Source organism: Tripterygium wilfordii, chromosome 3 (assembly GCF_013401445.1).
Source record: "Tripterygium wilfordii isolate XIE 37 chromosome 3, ASM1340144v1, whole genome shotgun sequence".
NCBI classification, from domain to species: Eukaryota; Viridiplantae; Streptophyta; class Magnoliopsida; order Celastrales; family Celastraceae; genus Tripterygium; species Tripterygium wilfordii.
Window position 1 is genome coordinate 3,757,041 of NC_052234.1, and position 20,169 is coordinate 3,777,209.

At 41.7% G+C, this 20,169-nt stretch overlaps 1 protein-coding gene and 2 pseudogenes across 1 annotated transcript; 1 reads left to right on the forward strand and 2 right to left on the reverse strand.

The window, feature by feature from the left end:
- Window positions 1–1,845: 1,845 nt before the first annotated feature.
- On the reverse strand, window positions 1,846–3,355 carry LOC119995535. The gene is made up of 4 exons (XM_038842051.1): window positions 3,056–3,355; window positions 2,762–2,960; window positions 2,568–2,636; window positions 1,846–2,396 (listed from the first exon to the last, which is right to left on the reverse strand). The coding sequence occupies exons 1-4, from the start codon at window positions 3,353–3,355 to the stop codon at window positions 1,846–1,848; spliced, it is 1,119 nt and encodes a 372-aa protein (XP_038697979.1).
- An 11,245-nt stretch (window positions 3,356–14,600) lies between these two features.
- LOC119995536 overlaps window positions 14,601–20,169 on the forward strand; it is a 198,402-nt pseudogene continuing 192,833 nt past the window's right edge.
- On the reverse strand, window positions 15,439–15,538 carry LOC119995742 (annotated as a pseudogene).

Below are 20,169 nucleotides of genomic sequence, written 5' to 3' on the forward strand. Positions count from 1 at the left end.
CATTTGAAGTAGCCTACACATTTGAGTGAACATTGTCTAGAGTGCCTTTGGTCTTATAAATGACTGTATTGAATTTTACCCTGCACTCTATTTTTCAAACATACAATGCTCACAAAAATCAACATTTCCAACCGTCACCCTTTTCAACATACCATGCTTGTACAAACTCTGACATACCCCTTTCACTCATGTACCCAAGACTCATGAGTCACAACTGTGTAGAAGATTTTCCAAGGTCCTTTGAAGTAGACATTGTTGCCCCACTTTTTACTATATTATTAGAGAGAATGTACAGATTAACAACTCTTTTGGCCTTCATCATGACAAAAGGACCACACATCACCTTTAGAAACCATAAATTTGTACCCAATTGAGTCTAAAGTCCCAAGAAAAATTAGAATTTTCTCAAACCTGGAATACGACGCACCCCTTTCAATATTCTCATTATCTTATCATGCTTCTTAATTCTAATCAAACCTCTACCATCTATTTTACAAGTCATATTTTTCCCATCAAAATAGTTTTCCCATCAACCTCCTCATAGGAAGTAAACCACTTTCTATTAGGACAAATATGGTAAAAGCAAGCATAATCAAATATCCCTGTATCATGATAAATTTTTTTTGAAACAACTAATAAGGTCATCCCATCATCATCAAAAATTTTCTCTGCTACACTAGTCTCATCTACAACTCCCTTGCCCTTATCTTTTGCTCCATCTTTTTTATCCTTTTGGAGTTAGAAAAAAATTTTCTTTTAATGTTCTTCGTTTCATGGCATTTAAAACATTCAATTTCTCTCTTTCTGAACTTATATTTAGACTTTGATTTACCCCTTCCAGATTTTATCTCTTCCACTCCCCCTCTTACAAGAAACGCTTTGCGTGCGAGTCATTATTTGAAGTATTCTTTCTCCACTGATTTTAAAAAAACACAGTAGAAACAGAGTCCATTTTAATAGTATCTTTTTCATAGAGGAAAGTAATGACTAGAAGCTCAAAGGAATCAATGAGAGAAAATAATAATAATATGGTTTTATCCTCATCTTCTACCTTCTCGCCAACATTCAATAGTTTTGAAATTAATCTATTGAATCATTAAGGTGGTTGTTCAAAGATATTCCTTCAACCATCTGCATGTGTAGTTGCTCACTGAGATATGGACGACTCATAAGATATTTCATCATGTATAAATCCTCTGGTTTTGTCCATTGTCATGCCACCGAGTTGTACATTTTCTCTTTCGCCAAACACAGATAAATTGTGCTATACGCCTAGTGATCATATTCCTTCCCATCATCATCAGACATGTTGAAAGATATGGTAGAAGTCGTAGCTCACTTTGGTCATAGCACAAGAAAGTCGAAGTATATATTTTATTCGATACAAAAGTTTTTTAAGGATCTAGTATAATATTGAGAAAGATTTGTGCGTATACGCATATTTGTGCATATACGTACAAATCGGTCGATAATATTCGAATCCAACAAATCAGCCCGGGTCTTTTTACTAATGCAATGTCCTAATATGTTGCAAACTCTCATTTTTATCAATTATCCAATTAAAAAAAATAATTAGAACTATTGTAGAATGCATTGTCGCTCTACGCTCCGACTTATGTCATAAAAACATGTCTCTTCTTTTCCTTCAAAGTATATTCTAGGCTTTTTTTTTTTTGGAAAAGGTTAAATGACCTGAGGAGATTCAAATACCCAAACTGGGCAAATGAAATGGAGGCCTATTTCTAAGCAGATGATGAGTAGAACACAACATCTAGCTGAAACTAAAAATAAAACAATTGCCTTATTTATAGTAGCCAGCACACGTCACAAAATAATGAAATACACTTAACAATCCTCCCATCCGCAGTTCACTTTTTCCTTCTCCACTATAGACAACACACATTCTGGGCTATCCTCAATCCAAATGCTCCATTGTTGGTCCAGGACAACAAACTTAGCCAAGCAATGAGTTGCATAATTGGACTTCCTATGAACATGATGTACCGACCAACTGACAAAATAGGATAGCAACCGATGAATCTCCATGACTACCGCTCCCCAAGTTGATAACCTCATCTCTTCCCCTCTAATTGCCTCTACCACAAGACTAGAATCTCCTTCAAGGATAATAAGAAGAAATCCCAACTCAAAAGCCATCTGAACTGCATAAAGTGCCCCCATCGCCTCTGCATGGGTGGGATCAAGAGTAGTCTTCCTCACTAAAGAACTATTGACCATTAAATCTCCATACATGTCTCTATATATGACTCCCAGGCTAGTATAATTATCATGATTTTCAATTGCAGCATCCCAATTTATTTTTATATAATTTCTTCGAGGACCCTTTCCTCTTTCATTACAAACCACTCCTCTAGTCAGAGTCGAGACAGTCTTATCTTGAGCCAATTAGGTAGAAGCAAACTCGTCCGTAGTGAGTACCCCTTGTTAGGCAATTTGAGTAGGGTGTATGAAAACATTACTGTGGACGAACTTATTACGTCAATGCCATATCAATCTCATAGTGATAGCAAGGATAGCTTGTTCTCTTTGGGATAACTTTAAAGAACCTGTGAAGATTCCATCCATCTTCTGTAGTTTCTTAGTACTTGCACAAAATGCATCTCTACCGAAGGACACTTCAACAATGCATGCAAAATAGATTCTTCAGGGCAATTACAAAGGGGGCACTCTGTAATGAATACCTTTGTAGATGGAGGCACTAGTAAGGACCAAATAGACTTCTAAATGATAGACTGGCTACTTGAATTGCAACCAGATGAAGAAGCCAAACTTCTACGCCTAATCTCCATAGACTTGTGATAACCACTCTTAACTGAATATTCTCCATTTGTTGTTCCTGACCAACATAGTGTATCAACTATAAATTCTGATCCCCATGGTTGCTTCAATATCAACCGCGCTTCCTCTTGCCCAAAAAATTGTTCTATTAGAGTGGTATTCTACGTACCACCCAACATATATCCCAATCTTTCAAAATATGGACTAATGAATTCCTCTGGAAACTTAACTCCACTGCCTTGCGTCCAAATAATACTGGTTTAGGAAACCAATAATCCTGCCAAATATGAACATTAAGACCATTCCCTATAAGCCATTTAAACCCGTCTTCCAATAAACTCCTGGCATCCATGAGGCTTGTCCAAAGATAATAAGAATGCCGACATTTCTCTACCAATAAAAAATCAGAATTTTGAAAATATTTAGCTTTCAATTCCTTGCTAGACAACGATTCAGGAATTTTAAGGATCCTCCAACGTTGTTTAGCAGGCAAGGATTCATTAAGTGCTTCGAAATTTCTAAAATCCATCCCACCTACTTGCTTAGGAGTACACATTTTCGCCCAGGAAAGCCAACAATGAGAATTCTTCTTATTATTACTCCCCCACCAAACCTGTTGACCGGACCTCTATTTTGAGGTCCTAATACCATCTAATTAGGGGGTTCTAGTGTTTATAGTAATGCATTTGTGTTTAAATAAAGTAATTTTACTCTTATAGATTTTTCCCTTTAGTTTTGCAGGAAATCGGGTTCAAATGACTGAATTAGAGACTTTTGGAGCTGAAAGAGGAAGCTGGAATTCATCAAGTGTTCGAACACCTTATGTCCTGTCCTGACACTTCCTTCATAAATCAAGACAGAGGCTTCATCAACTTGAAATGTCCGGACACCCCCCTAAAGTGTCCGGACGCTTACTTCACAAAACTCAACAGAGGCAATCTAAAAGATCCCTAATGATGCTCGAGTGTCCGAACACCTCAGGAGCCGTCCGGACACCTACCGCGGATCTGCACTAAAATTTCAAGGGCATTTGGGGTAAATCATGTATGTAACCAATAGAGAATGATTTTATAAGGGTAGTTAGGTATTTTCTATTGTAAAAAGAGGGGAAAACCCTAGGGTTTGAGTTTCTTTTCTCATTCATTCATTACATAATATTGGAGCCACCATAGTTTTTCTCTCATTTTCTCTCTCTAGGGTTTGCTTAGTTCTTCTATAAAATTGATGTTTATTCTCATTATAATGAGTGGCTAAGTTCCCTTTCTAGTTTCTAGTCCCGAACGGTGGGTGCAAGGTTTCGATTACTCCAGGTATGTTCAAAGGGTCGTAGCTTTGATCCTTCTCTTTTAATTTTGTGATAGTTGTGTGTTTGGATATATGAGAATGACATGTTTGATTGTGTTCTTGGATTGTCTAGTCTAGGGATTGCATCTAATATGTTTGATTGAGAATTGTTAAACCCATTGCATGATTTCCTTAATTAATTGAGTTTTCTATTGCATAGCTATTAATTATGTGTATTGATGATGGGGTTTTGGGTTAATTTAGGAATGTGCATGGGAGAGTTATGGTTAATTGATCTTTGAGTGTGAAACTAGGGTGTTAGCCAAGCCGAGCCCCAAGGGGGAACATTAATCCATAATATTAGGTGCTTATCCCTTTGCGTTGATCGTAGATTAAGAGACCTGATGACCTACATGTATGAATTGAAGTCTAATAAATTCTCTTTGCATATGCACGATTGATAGTCTCACACAATGCATTGTGTATGGTTGTGTGTGTTTGCAATGATACATTGAATATGAGAACCGAGTAGCCACCGTGTCACGCCCCTCTCTCCTAAGGTATACCGAAGTGTACCTAAACCCATAAGAACGTGACCGGCAGGGGACCCCATCCCCCGAACCAACCCTTAATCCAATATACCTAAATCAATATATAAAATATATAAAATAGTAACAACTCCTGAAATATAACATGGCATAGTCTCGCTAGAATACCACATATATACACCTATCGAAAACATCAGAGTATCTATACAACAGTGGAAATAAGAAGACTTATCTACCCGAGATCAGACTGAGCAAATAAGTAACATATATACAAATACAAAACCCCAAATCCTCAAAACCTGCTAAGAAACAGCTCGAGGCTACACACCAGCTCATGCGTCCCGTCGCTGACCAGCATCACCTAAATCCAACTCACCTGAAAGGGAAACAAGAAAAGGGGTGAGCAAAGAAGCTCAGTAGGGCATAGAAAGGAAACACCGATATCCAAAAAAAAATAAGAAATCCAGAGATATGACGCATAATATGCCGCACAATAAATATACAATCATTGGCAATTCAACCAAGTAATATGGTAGCCGATAAGGCTATACAGCACCGTAACCACAAACACTAATCTCCGGTAATCCATAATCCGTAATCCACCCCTGGACCCACCCTAAACCCCGTAGGGTGTCTCCCAGTCCAGGTCCACACCGAAACTGGATGAGGATCGGATATCCCGATAGCATAGCCTACACCAGAGAGCGTCCCCTGTGATGCACCTCACCTCAGACGGTCTACAGGTACGTACCCGATTGATTGTATAATCCATAATAATCCGATATATTGGGCTCCTATATGGGCCCACAGTGTACCTCAACCACCTCCAATCACCCCACTCCCAAAGACGTACCAACAATGATAATCAACATAGAATACGTACAAATTATATAAACAAGTCGTATTTCCACCCCCGGAAACCGACAGAACCACAATACAGTAAGAGTCCGTGAAACCGGAACCCTAGAATCACACGCAAGATACATAGAAAACCCCTACCTGAAAATCAGAAACCAAATACCACGCACGCGTCCCCCATAAACCCCTAACTCTGAAAGTCAACCTGCTTCAAATCTCAACCGGGATCACCGCCTACATCGAAAAACACATTATACGAAAATACAGTTAAAATACGTTCGGTTAACCATGGTCAACGGTCAACGGGCAAACCGGATCAAATGGGTCAAAACCGGGTCAAACCGGGTGAAATGGATCAAAACCGGGTCAAACCGGGTGAAATGGGTCAAATTAGGGTTAAACCGGATCAAATGGGTCAAATCGGGTTAAAGCGGGTCAAACTGAGTTGAACCGGTCAACACATCAGTCAACCGAGTCAACTCGGCCTGACTCGGTCAACTCGGCCGGAACCCATTCAACGTCACCACCGGCGATCCGGCCACCCAAACCTGCCAAATTTATATCAAATTGAAGAGCTCGATGAAATGAACTCATAGGTACCTGAATCAAGCCAAACCGTCGCCGGAATCGGCCGGATCGACCAAAGAAAGTTCACGGTGGCCGGAACTTCAATCTCAGATTTCTCCCAAACCAGAGCTCCGATCGACGTGATTCAAGTTGGGTTACACTCGCCTCGTCTGTACGCTTCTTTTGATACCAGCCTTGACCGTCACCGCCGCCGGAATCATGATCTCACAGTTGAACCCGTTTTAGAGAGAGAAAGAGGAGAGAGAGAGAGAGAAAATCGTGAGAGAAGAGGGTATCTTCGAAATTTTTTTATTTTTTTATTTTATTTTCTTTAATTTTTCTTTTATACAATATTTTACTTTTAAAAACACCCATCTTTCAACAACACTCCTAACTAAAATGTTCAAATTAACTTCAAAAATTTATAATAAATCCAATTTAAATCCGATTCGAGTAATTCTTGCGCCAATAATTTTCTTTTTAAATCCCCCATTTATTAAAAATATTTTCATAGTTTTATCTTGATTTAATTTTTATTCTCCCTAAATCCCGATTCACGATTACCGAGGTTCACTCCACCTCGATCAACGTGTCAAAATACCATAAATAGTATATAATCGGGTCAGAATATTACATCCTCCCCCCCTTAAGAAAATAATTTTGTCCCCGAAATTAAAATCGTACCTAGGTAGTGAATAACTCCGGAAATCTAGCTCGCATGTCTGACTCCAACTCCCAGGTCGCCTCCTCAGCACCATAGTGCTACCATATCACCTTGACTAAGGGTATGGTCTTCGATCGTAGCTGCCTCTCCTGTCTATCCGCAATCCTAATAGGACGTGTCTCAAAAGTAGCGTCCTCACCAATCTCCAAGGTAGACCAATCTAATATATGAGAAGGGTCCCTATGATATCTCCGTAACATAGACACATGAAACACACCATGTACCACTGACAACTGTGGGGGTAAAGCTAATCGATAAGCTACTGTCCCCTTTCTCTCCAAAATCTCAAATGGTCCTATAAACCTCGGAGCTAACTTCCCCGCTCTCCCAAATCTCTGTACCCCTCGCTTCGGACTAACCCTCAGAAACACATGATCCCCCACCTGAAACTCTAGAGGTCTACGTCTCCTATCTGCGTAACTCTTCTGACGTGACTGAGCTGTCAGAAGTCGCCGCTGGATCACTGTCACTACCTCAGTAGTCTGCTGCACCATCTCTGGACCCAATAATGGTTTGTCACCAACCTCTGACCAGCATAATGGTGATCTACAAGGTCTCCCATATAATGCCTCATATGGTGCCATCTGTATACTGCTCTAGTAGCTATTATTATACACAAACTCCACCAGAGGAATATGAGTCTCCCAATCTCCTCGGAAGTCTACCACACAAGTCCGAAGCATATCCTCCAAAATCTGAATGGTACGCTCACTCTGCCCATCAGTCTAAGGATGAAAAGCTGTACCGAAGTTCAGTTTCGTTCCTAGAACATCCTGAAAACTGCCCCAAAACCGTGAAGTAAATCTGGGATCCCGATCAGATACAATACTCAATGGTACGCCATGCAGTCGGACTATCTCTCGTACATACAACCTGGTCAACGACTCTATCGAATCTGTCTGTCGAATAGGCATAAAATGAGCTGTCTTTGTCAACCGATCAACAACCACCCAAACCGCATCATGCCTCCGTGGAGTCATAGGTAAACCCATCACAAAATCCATAGTAAGATGCTCCCACTTCCACTTAGGTAATGGAAGCGGCTGTAACAATCCTGCGGGTCGTCGATGCTCTGCCTTTACCTGCTGACAGGTAAGACATCGAGTCATGGTCTGTGCAACATCTCTCTTCATGCCACTCCACCAATACTGTCTCCGTAAATCTCGATACATCTTAGTAGCACCAGGATGCATCGCAAATTGTGAATGGTGTGCCTCTCGAAGTATCTCCTCCCGTAACTCGGTATCCTCTGGGACCACTAAACGACCCCGGAATCTAACTCCACCATCGGTACCTCTGACCCATCCCTCAATATCCTCAACGTCATCAAATAGTGTATCCCCCAACTGTGCATCCAACACCTGTTGTACAAGTGTCGGACGAGCAATCAAACTCCGTAAACTCAATGAGTCTCCACGCTCCTCCATATCCAGTCGATACCGACTAAGCGTATCCACTAACTCAAATTCACGGATAGGCAATCGAGCTACAACCAATCTCCTACTTAAGGCATCAGCCACCACATTGGCCTTGCCTGGATGATACTGTAAAGTAAAATCAAAGTCCTCAAGGTACTCCATCCATCTACGCTGTCTCTGGTTCAGATCTCTCTGAGTAAACAAATACCGGAGACTCCTATGATCTGAGAATACCTCGAATCTCTCTCCATAAAGATAATATCTCCACTGCTTTAATGCGAACACAACAGCAGCTAACTCCAAATCATGCACCGGATAATTCCTCTCATGCGGCTTCAGTAGACGTGAAGCATACTCAACCACCCTGTCCTGCTGCATCAGCACATAACCCAATCCAACTCCTGAAGCATCACAATATACCTGATAGCCAATATCTCTGTCTGGTATCACCAACACTGGTGGTGACGTGAGTCGAGTCTTTAACTCCAGAAAAGCTTGCTCACACTCGTCTGACCATACAAACGGAGTATCCTTTCGGGTCAACTGCATCATCGGTGCTGCAAGCCGCGAGAACCCCTCGATAAAACGCCGATTTTACCCTGCTAACCCCAAGAAACTACGAATTTCTCCTACATTCTTCGGTCTCCTCCATGCTATCACTGCCTCCACCTTAGCTGGATCCACTTCTATCCCCTCCTGGGATATCACATGCCCTAAAAATTTCACCTGAGTCACCCAAAATTCACATTTGCTCAACTTGGCATATAATATATGCTCCCTGAGCGTCTGCAGTACAATCCCCAAATATCTAATGTGCTCCTCCTCAGTGGCTGAATAAATCAATATGTCATCAATGAACACAATCACAAACTGATCCAGATATGGCCTGAATACCCTATGCATCAAATCCATAAACGCTGCAGGTGCATTGGTTAGCCCAAATGGCATAACCAAGTACTCATAATGGCCACACCGTGTACGAAAAGCTGTCTTCGGAATATCCTCCTCCCGGATCCTCAGCTGGTGATATCCTGACCTGAGATCAATCTTGGAGTAATAGTGGCTACCCCTCAATTGATCAAACAGATCATTAATCCTCGGCAATGGATATTTATTCTTCACTGTCACCCGATTCAGCTGTCGGTAATCCACACACATCCGCATCGTACCATCCTTCTTTTTCACAAACAGAACAGGTGCTCCCCAAGGTGAAGTGCTCGGTCTAATAAAACCCAACTTCTGTAAACCTGTCAACTGAGCGTCTAACTCCTTCAGCTCTGTTGGTGCCATCCTGTACGGTGGTATAGAAATAGGATCTGTACCTGGATACAACTCAATCACAAAGTCAATCTCCCTCTGCGGTGGCAACCCTGGTAAATCATCAGGAAAAACATCCATATAGTAATCCACCACAGGTATAGGAGTCAAAGACTCCTCCCTAGACTCTGAGGTAATCAAACCTGCTACAATACAATCGGTGTACTGAGGATTATCTAAAACATGTGGACACGGAAGAAGTCTCGTCCCACGAAATTTAACCCTCCCGCAGGTGTGGTCAGTGTAATCCTCCTCTCAGCACACTCTATAATTGCCTCATACTCAGTCAACCAATCCAATCCGAGAATAACATCAAAATCAGTAAATGGCATCACAAACAAATCTGCTCTAAACTCATGGTTTGCAAAACTAAATACACAGTCCCTATAGATACCACTAATCACAGTACCTGATCCTAGGGGCGAATCAACTATAAATCTCCTCGCCACTCCTGTAATCCCTAAACCCAATGCCTCCGCAAATGATGCGGAAATAAATGAATGGGTAGCACCAGTATCAAACAAGACACGTACCCAAGAACTGAATAAGAGAAACCTACCTCCCGAATGATCTCGCTCTGCTGGTACTGCATCAGGCCCGAGTGCATACACTCCACCTCTCTGGACCTGCTGCTGCTGCTGAGCTAATGGTCTACCACGTCCTGCAGGACCTCTCGGTGCTGGAATCGGTGCCGGTGCTGGTGCTGGTGCTGGAACTGGAGCTAGAGCTGGAGCTCTCTGACCTTGAGGTGCTGGCGGAGCAGGTCCTCCACCCTGTGGGCAATCTCTCCGAGTATGTCCTGGCAAGCCACGCTGAAAACATAACGGGTTGTTTGCCATAGGACAATCCAAACGCATATGGCCCACGTGACCACATGCATAGCAATGCTGGGGCTGCTGATCCCGTCTCAGAGCCTGACCCTGCTGATCCAATCTCTGCCTCTGCTGACTCTGTCTCTGCCCCTGCTGACCCTGTCTAGGACCCTGCTGACCCTGTCTAGGTCCCCGATAACTCTGTCTCTGACTCTGAGAACTCTGCCCCTGACTCTGCTGCTGCACATGGGTATCAGTCCTCTGTCTGCGCTGACTACTCTCACCAGTAGTAGATGTAGAACTCTCAAGCTTCCTCTTATGAATCTCCCAATAATCCTTAATCTCCACTAACGTCCTCTCAACTCCGAGTGCTTTATCAATACACTCGTGATAGGTGGTGATTGTCTACGCCGCCAAGTGAGGTGAAATCTTTGGAGACAATCCTCTCCGAAATCTCAGTATCTTCTTTTCCTCAGTGGAAATATACTCCTCCCCATATCTCCCTAACTCCTCAAAGCGAGCCTGATACTGAGTTACAGTCATGTCCGGGGACTGAATCAACTCCAGGAACTCCTTAGCTTTAGCTACACGCACTGTCTGTGGTACGTATTGTGCCAGAAAAACTGTCTCAAACTCCGCCCATGGCATACCCTCTCTGCCCCTGCTAACTGTGATCACCTCCCACCATGTAAAAGCATCACCCTCTAAAAACTCTACAGCCAATAAAGCCCTCCTCTCCTCAGAAATCCGCAAGGAAGTCATCCTCCTGCGTAGCTGGCGAAGCCACTCCTCTACTGCCACAGGATCTATCACTCCCCCATAAACTGGAGGGTTCGTCTTTCGTAACTCAGCTAGCTCCTTGATCGAAATATCAATCGCTAAAGGAGCTGCCCGCGCCTCAATAATCTGTCCTGCACCCTCCTGTAACCCACCTAAAATAGGAACCTGTGCTGGATTCTCCGCAGGAGCCTGTAATGCAGCTTGGGCTGGAGCGGCAATCTGTGTCACAAGTCCGGTAATAGTCTGCCCAAGTGCTAGCACCAACTCAGTAACATCACGGACCTCATGCTGTAAAGTAGTCACTACTGCCTCTACCCCCTGTGGTGCTGGTTGTACCGGTGGTACCTCCCCAATATCGTCTACTGGAGCTACATACGCTCCTCGCCTGCCCCCGCCCCTTCCACGTCTCACACCCCTACCTCTCCGTCCCCGCCCACGCTCCAATGGAACCACCTCGGGCATACCCGCCTCATCTACCCCCTGAGGCTCATCCGCCTCATGTCGTCCCCTACCCCCTCCATGTCCTCGCACCCGAGTATTACGTGTGTCAACCATATCTACAAAATGTAATACACGTATACATAAATCTAAAAGCAAGAAACACAAACATAAAAACTCACCAGGTCAGCCGGGAAGCGCATGATGTGTAGCCAACGACATAACTTAGGTAGTCTAACCCCATAAGTATCTAAACCTACAGCTCCGATACCAAACTGTCACGCCCCTCTCTCCTAAGGTATACCGAAGTGTACCTAAACCCATAAGAACGTGACCGGCAGGGGACCCCATCCCCGAACCAACCCTTAATCCAATATACCTAAATCAATATATAAAATATATAAAATAGTAACAACTCCTGAAATATAACATGGCATAGTCTCGCTAGAATACCACATATATACACCTATCGAAAACATCGGAGTATCTATACAACAGCGGAAATAAGAAGACTTATCTACCCGAGATCAGACTGAGCAAATAAGTAACATATATACAAACACAAAACCCCAAATCCTCAAAACCTGTTAAGAAACAGCTCGAGGCTACACACCAGCTCATGCGTCCCGTCGCTGACCAGCATCACCTAAATCCAACTCATCTAAAAGGGAAACAAGAAAAGGGGTGAGCCAAGAAGCTCAGTAGGGCATAGAAAGGGAACACCGATATCCAAAAAAAAATAAGAAATCCAGAGATATGACGCATGATATGCCGCACAATAAATATACAATCATTGGCAATTCAACCAAGTAATATGATAGCCGATAAGGCTATACAGCACCGTAACCACAAACACTAATCTCCGGTAATCCATAATCCACCCCTGGACCCACCCTAAACCCCGTAGGGTGTCTCCCAGTCCAGGTCCACACCGAAACTGGATGAGGATCGGATATCCCGATAGCATAGCCTACACCAGAGAGCGTCCCCTGTGATGCACCTCACCTCAGACGGTCTACAGGTACGTACCCGATTGATTGTATAATCCATAATAATCCGATATATTAGGCTCCTATATGGGCCCCACAGTGTACCTCAACCACCTCCAATCACCCCACTCCCAAAGACGTACCAACAATGATAATCAACATAGAATACGTGCAAATTATATAAACAGGTCGTATTTCCACCCCCGGAAACCGACAGAACCACAATATAGTAAGAGTCCGTGAAACCGGAACCCTAGAATCACATGCAAGATACATAGAAAACCCCTACCTGAAAATCAGAAACCGAATACCACGCACACTTCCCCCATAAACCCCTAACTCTGAAAGTCAACCTGCTTCAAATCTCAACCGGGATCACCGTCTACATCGAAAAACACATTATACGAAAATACAGTTAAAATACGTTCGGTTAACCATGGTCAACGGTCAACGGGCAAACCGGATCAAATGGGTCAAAACCGGGTCAAACCGGGTGAAATTGATGAAAACCGGGTCAAACCGGGTGAAATGGGTCAAAACAGGGTTAAACCGGATCAAATGGGTCAAACCGGGTCAAACTGGGTTGAACCGGTCAACACATCAGTCAACCGAGTCAACTCGGCTTGACTCGGTCAACTCGGCCGGAACCCATTCAACGTCACCGCCGGCGATCCGGCCACCCAAACCTGCCAAATCTTATATCAAATTGAAGAGCTCGATGAAATGAACTCATAGGTACCTGAATCATGCCAAACCGTCGCCGGAATCGGCCGAATCGACCAAAGAAAGTTCACGGTGGCCGGAACTTCAATTTCAGATTTCTCCCAAACCGGAGCTCCGATCGACGTGATTCAAGTTGGGTTACACTCATCTCGTCCGTACGCTTCTTTTGATACCAGCCTTGACCGTCACCGTCGCCGGAATCATGATCTCACAGTTGAACCCGTTTTAGAGAGAGAAAGAGGAGAGAGAGAGAGAAAATCGTGAGAGAAGAGGGTATTTTTGAAATTTTTTTATTTTATTTTCTTTAATTTTTTTTTATACAATATTTTACTTTCAAAAACACCCATCTTTCAAAAACACCCCTAACTAAAATGTTCAAATTAACTTCAAAAAGTTATAATAAATCCAATTTAAATTCGATTCGAGTAATTCTTGCGCCAATAATTTTCTTTTTAAATCCCCCATTTATTAAAAATATTTTCATAGTTTTATCTTGATTTAATTTTTATTCTCCCTAAATCTCGATTCACGATTACCGAGGTTCACTCCACCTCGATCAACGTGTCAAAATACCATAAATAGTATATAATCGGGTCAGGATATTACACACCGGGACGGATTAGAGACTAGATTTTTAATTAATTGTTTTAAATCCAAGTCATCCTTACTTCATTCGGCCATTTTTATTACTTATCTTTATTTTGATACTCATTGCGTTTAGTAGTGTTAGCTAGTTAGTTGCATATCATTCACCTTCAAATTTGCATTGCTTCCTAGTGGATCGATACCGGAGTCACCGGTTTATTACTGGACGATACCCTACACTTGGGGTAAGTACACACACACACTTTGGTGTCGGTCAAGTTTTTGGCACCATTGCCGGGGAAGCGAGTGTCAAGGACCGAGCTGGGTGACTTGTAGATGCTAGCTTTATGCTATTAAACGCCATCAAATATGGAAGAGGCACGGTCACACTTGAAGGGTAACTTTGTTCCTCCCTTTTACTTTCTTTCTAGTGTAGTTGCTGAAAAGAGAGAAAAAAAAATTTATAAGGAGAACTTGGCGGATGGGGCTAACTTAGATTCCTGTAGGCGATAGATGCCACCTTATTTGCTGCTTGGTAGTGATACGTTGTTTGAGAGAGCTTTGCGCATTTTTATTTCTATCACTACTTGCTACATGTTGGTATGTTATTGTTCCTAAGGTTGATTGTTGTTCTATTCTTCTCTCTGCTCTTGTTCTTGCTTGATATTGTTCTTGGTAGTTCGTTGATTGAAAATTTTGTGTTACTTGACTTGGTTGGTTGCCATCTTTTGTGTTACTTGCTAGTTTTGCTTGCCATCATGTCTCAACCTAGAGATAATGCTAGTGGGCGTGGGTCTAATAGAGATGGGAGAGGTGGTGATATAAATGTAAGTGATGCGAGGAGTGTTCGTGGGGGTGATATGAATCTTGATGCATTGCGTCGTCTTTTGCAACATGTGAATATTGATGAGTTGATGAATCCGGTGCAAGGGTAAGATGCACAAATTGGCAATGCCAAAAATGCACCAAATGCCCAAAATTTGTCAAATGTTCAAGTTGAGCATGCTTTGCAAAATGCACCTCAACCACTTCAACAAGACAATGCGGTGCAATATGCCCCGCAAAATGTCTATCAACCTCCCAATATACCTCCCCCATACCATATGCCACCCCCATACAATTATGTGCATCCCATGTATTATCAAATGGCACAAGTGCCACAATATGCTCCCTATGGGTTAAACATTCATGCACCTCCTCATATGGAGTACATTCATGCCCAAGCCCAAGAACATCGCACTTTGAGGGCGCTTACACATCCCGCAAGGCAAACCCAACCTTCTTGCATCATCATGCCACCGAACCAACAAAATGTGAGCCTTAAACCATCCATGTTCCAAATGATTCCCAAATTCCATGGAATGGAATCGGAACGACCATATTCACATGTGTGTGATTTTGAATCGGTGTGTACTACTTTTGGTAATGTCACATACACACAAGAAATTTTGAGACTCAAACTTTTTCCATTCTCTTTGAAGGATCATGCAAAACAATGATTTGAGAACTTGCGCCCCCAATCCATTGCGACTTGGGCGGCAATGCAAGAAGAGTTTGTCAACAAATATTTTCCTTCCCATCGTACAATTTCTTATCAAACACAAATTATGAATTTTCATTGCAAAGAGCATGAAACCTTCTTCCAAGCTTAGGAAAGGTTTAAAGATTTGTTGTTTATGTGTCCTCACCATGGATTTCCAAATTTTCAAATTGTGAATTTCTTCCATAAATCTTTGACTCCATCTTTGAAGAAATTGGTTTCCACTATGACTCAAGGTGACTTTTTGAATAGGGATGCCAATGAAGCATTTACTTTCTTTGATGGGTTGGCGGAGGAATCCCTATCTTGGGAAGCTCCTCCACTAACCCGACATGATGTTGTGCCAAGCTCTAGTAGCAAGTTTGTTTTGAATGAAAATGATGATGTGCATGCTAAACTTGCTTTGTTGTCTAAGAAATTGGAATCTTTGTTGTCCTAGGGGAATAGTTAAAGACGTACTAGTTCAAGTGGATGAATTTTACTTCCCGGTTGACTTTGTGGTTTTAGATACTCAACCCCTCCCTAGCTTTAGCAAAGCAATTTAGGTCCTTTTAGGTAGACCCTTCCTAGCAACCTCAAATGCTTTGATCAATTGTAGGAATGGTTTCATGGTGCTATCTTTTAGGAATATGACCGCGGAGATGAACATCTTTAATGTGTCTAAGCAAATGGGAGAGTTTGAAGACATTAGGGAAGTAAATTGGATCCATTCATATGTTGAGGAGAACTTAGAGAAAACTCTTGCTAGGGATTCGGTGGAAGGTGTGCTAGCTTTGAGCGAAAAAGGTAGTCAACTTTTAGTTGAGGAAGAGGAAATTAATGAGGTTTTGGAGTCTTTAGCTATTCATAGCATAGGACGATTCAACCCACCCATTGAGGAATTAGAACCTTCCAAGCCTAAGATTGAATCATCTCTAGAGCATCCACCAATGCCGAAAAGGAAGCCCTTACCAAGTGAATTAAAATATGTGTTTTTGGGAGAGAATGAGTCTTACCCCGTTGTGATATCTTCCCTACTTACTTCTCCCCAAGAAGAGAAACTTGTTCAAGTTTTGCAAAGGTATAGAAGAGTAATAGGTTGGACAATTGCTGATTTGAAGGGTATTAGTCCTTTGGTTTGTACTCATAGGATTTACATGGAAGAGGAAGCTAAGCCCGTTAGACAAATGAAAAGACGTTTAAATCCGAACATGAAGGAAGTAGTTAGGAGGAGGTGCTAAAATTTCTTGACGCGGGGATCATTTATCCCATCGCAGATTCCAAATGGGTATCTCCTACCCAAGTGGTCCTCAAAAAGTCTGGAGTTACGGTAGTTAAGAATGACAATAATGAATTGGTTCCCACTCGAATTCAAACCGGGTAGCATATGTGTATTGACTACAATAGACTCAATATGGTTACTCGAAAAGACCATTTCCCCTTACCCTTCCTTGATCAAGTCTTTGAGAGAGTAGCTGGTAAAGCCTATTATTGCTTCCTTGATGGGTATTCCGGATATAGCCAATTAGAGATCGCCTTAGAAAACCAAGATAAGACCACATTCACATGTCCATTTGGAACTTTTGCTTATAGACGCATGCCTTTTGGGTTATGCAATGCTCCGGCTACCTTTCAAAGGTGCATGATGAGTATCTTTAGTGACATGGTTGAGAAGATTGTGGAGGTCTTTATGGACGATTTTTTGGTTTATGGAGATACCTATGACCAATGCCTTGCTAATTTGGCAAGTGTGTTAAAAAGATGTGAGGAGAGCCAATTGGTTCTCAGTTGGGAAAAGCGTCATTTCATGGTGACACATGGAATTGTATTGGGACACATTGTGTCATCCAAAGGGATAGAGGTTGACAAGGCAAAAATTGAATTAATTCAAAAGTTACCTCCCCTTACATGTGTTAAAGATGTGAGATCTTTTTTGGGTCATACGGGTTTCTATAGAAGGTTCATTAATTCTTTTAGTGCCATTGCCAAACATTTAAGTAACTTGCTTGCTCAAGATGTCTCTTTTGAAAGGACACCACAATGTCAAAAAGCCTTTGATGATTTGAAAGGTGCCCTAACCACCGCACCCATTATGCAAACTCCCTATTGGAGTATGCCTTTTGGACTCATGTGTGATGCAAGTGATGTGGCGGTTGGGGCGGTCCTAGGACAAAGAAAAGAAGAAAATGCTAATGTTATATACTATGCTAGTAAGACTTTGAATGATCCTCAAGTGAATTATACCACCACCGAAAAGGAATTACTAGCTATAGTCTTTACCTTTGACAAGTTTAGGTCCTATTTGGTTGGCTCGAAAGTCATCATCTTTACCGACCATACGGCTTTGAAGTATTTACTTTCAAAAGCGGATGCCAAGCCTAGGTTCTTAAGATGGATTCTCTTACTTCAAGAATTTGACCTTGAAATTAAAGATAAGAAAGGAGTAGAGAATGTAGTAGCCGACCATCTATCTAGACTTCCCAGAAAAAATTTGATTTCACATGGCCTACCCATCAATGAACATTTTCCGGAAGAACAACTCTTCCTCACTAATGCCATCTCTTCTAAATTGACTCCATGGTATGTGGACATTGCCAACTTTTTGGTGATCGGAAAAATGCCATCTCATTGGAGTAGGATTGATAGATCCAAATTTCTTCGCGATGTGTGAAACTTCTTTTGGGAAGACCCATATTTGTTTAAGTATTGTTCCAATCAAGTGATTAGGAGGTGCATCCCCGATAATGAATTTGAAAGTGTCATGGCCTTTTGCCATAAATATGCTTGTGGAGGCCATTTTTCCTCCAAGAAGACTGCAGCCAAAATTCTTCAAAGTGGCTTATATTGGCCTTCTTTGCACAAAGATGTTAAAGATGTTCATGCTTATTGCCTATCTTGTGACAATTGTCAAAGGTTAGGTAATTTAGGAAAACATGAGATGATGCCCCTCCAACCTATTAACATCTTCAAAATTTTTGATTATTGGGCCATTGATTTCATGGGACCCTTCCGTAATTCATTTGGTTATTTGTATATCTTGGTTGGTGTGGATTATTTGTCAAAGTGGGTAGAAGCCATCCCTTCTCGAATAAATGATCACCACGTTGTGATAAATTTTTTAAAAGAAAACATTTTCTCAAGATTTGGGATGCCTCGCGCCATCATAAATGATGGTGGGTCTCACTTTTGCAATGCCCCGGTTAGAAATTTGATGAAACGATATGGCATTTTGCACAAAGTTGGCACCCCATATCATCCACAAACAAGTGGCCAACCGGAATTGGCAAATAGGGAGATTAAACGTATTCTTGAAAAAACGGTTGGTCCCAATAGAAAAGATTGGTCTTCAAAATTGATTGATGCTTTGTGGGCTTACCGTATCGCCTATAAGACTGCCCTAGGAATGTCCCCTTATAGACTTGTCTATGGCAAGGCTTGCCACTTGCCGGTGGAATTGGAGCACAAGCCCTATTGGGCCATTCGCACTTTGAATGACTCCACCGATCAAGTTGGCGAGCATCGCAAACTCCAAATCCAAGAGATTGAGGAGTTGAGGAATGATGCTTTTGAAAATGCCAAAATTGCTAAGCTTAAAATGAAAAGATATCATGACAAGCACATTGTGAGAAAAGTGTTCCATGAGGGACAAAAGGTTCTTCTCTACAACTCCCGTTTACACTTGTTTCCCGAGAAGTTGAGTACCAAATGGACCGGCCCTTTTATTGTCCACAAGGTTTCCCCATATGGAAGCGTTGACATTGATGATTCTAGGAGTGGAAGGACTTTTAAGGTTAATGGCCAACGTTTGAAACCATACTTGGAAAATTTTAACGAATTGGCCGAAGAATGGGACCTTGTGGATCCCACCCCCTCCTAGTGTGCGTGAAAAGATCTCTCTTGTATACATGTTAGTGTTAGATTGTTTTTCATTTATTTTTGGTGTGTTTTTGTATGTTCACAATGTCTTTCACAATTTGTTCTTATCTTGTTTCTCCTTTTTGACGTCGGGGACAATGTCTCATTTTAGTTGGGGGTGAGGGAATTCTGAATTCATTGTGAAACTTACTTTGTTTTGGTGTGTTTAATTTTTGATTTGATTGAGTTTTGGTTGATTGTGGAAAGTGGGTCAATTTTGAAAATTTTGAAACTGTTTCATTTTGTGCGTAAAGAGTCCAAACACTCACCTACTGTTCGGATAGATCACTTCACCAGAAGTCTGGTTGCTCTCTGACTCGATTTGTGCATGAAGTGTTCGGACAGTATATGTGGTGTCCAGACGCACGAGCTGTAAAAAAAAAAAGAAAAAAAAAAGAAAAAAAGAAAGGGGCCATTTCTAAGTTTTAAAGCCCAGATCCACATGACTCTTTAGAGAATCCAAGCTCGAGTAACTTGAAACCATTTATTCATTTGATGCTTGGGCCCAAATTTTGAGCCCAAACTCACTTTCACCTTAGGAGATCATGAACCCATGTCTTAAAACTAAGGCTCCGTTTGGTGCACCATATATTGTATTTTGACAATAAATTGTGTTTGTCAACCAAACAGCAATAACAGGACCTGAATTCCATGGCATTTTGAAGACAATTTATTGTCAAAATTGAAATTGTCCAATTTGGGACCATTTTGGGACAATTTCAAACCCCACTTCTTACTTTACCGTAAAAGTTGGCATAAATTACAATTATACCAGTTATGTATTTGTGGATAAATTTTTTTCTTAATTTACGTTTTAAAAAATATGTATGATATATTTTATTATTAAAAAATAGTATAATTATATTATAAATATTTTTTTTGCTTATTAATGC

Excerpts from the sequence above, each read along its gene's own strand:
- LOC119995535 (XM_038842051.1), bottom strand. The coding sequence starts at position 3,355 with ATGTGTACTCCTAAGCAAGTAGGTGGGATGGATTTTAGAAATTTCGAA. Across the intron at positions 2,961-3,055 it reads ATTATTGGTTTCCTAAACCA|AATACCACTCTAATAGAACA; the intron begins GTATTATTTGGA and ends GGTGGTACGTAG. Across the intron at positions 2,397-2,567 it reads GATGGATGGAATCTTCACAG|ATAAGACTGTCTCGACTCTG; the intron begins GTTCTTTAAAGT and ends AATTGGCTCAAG.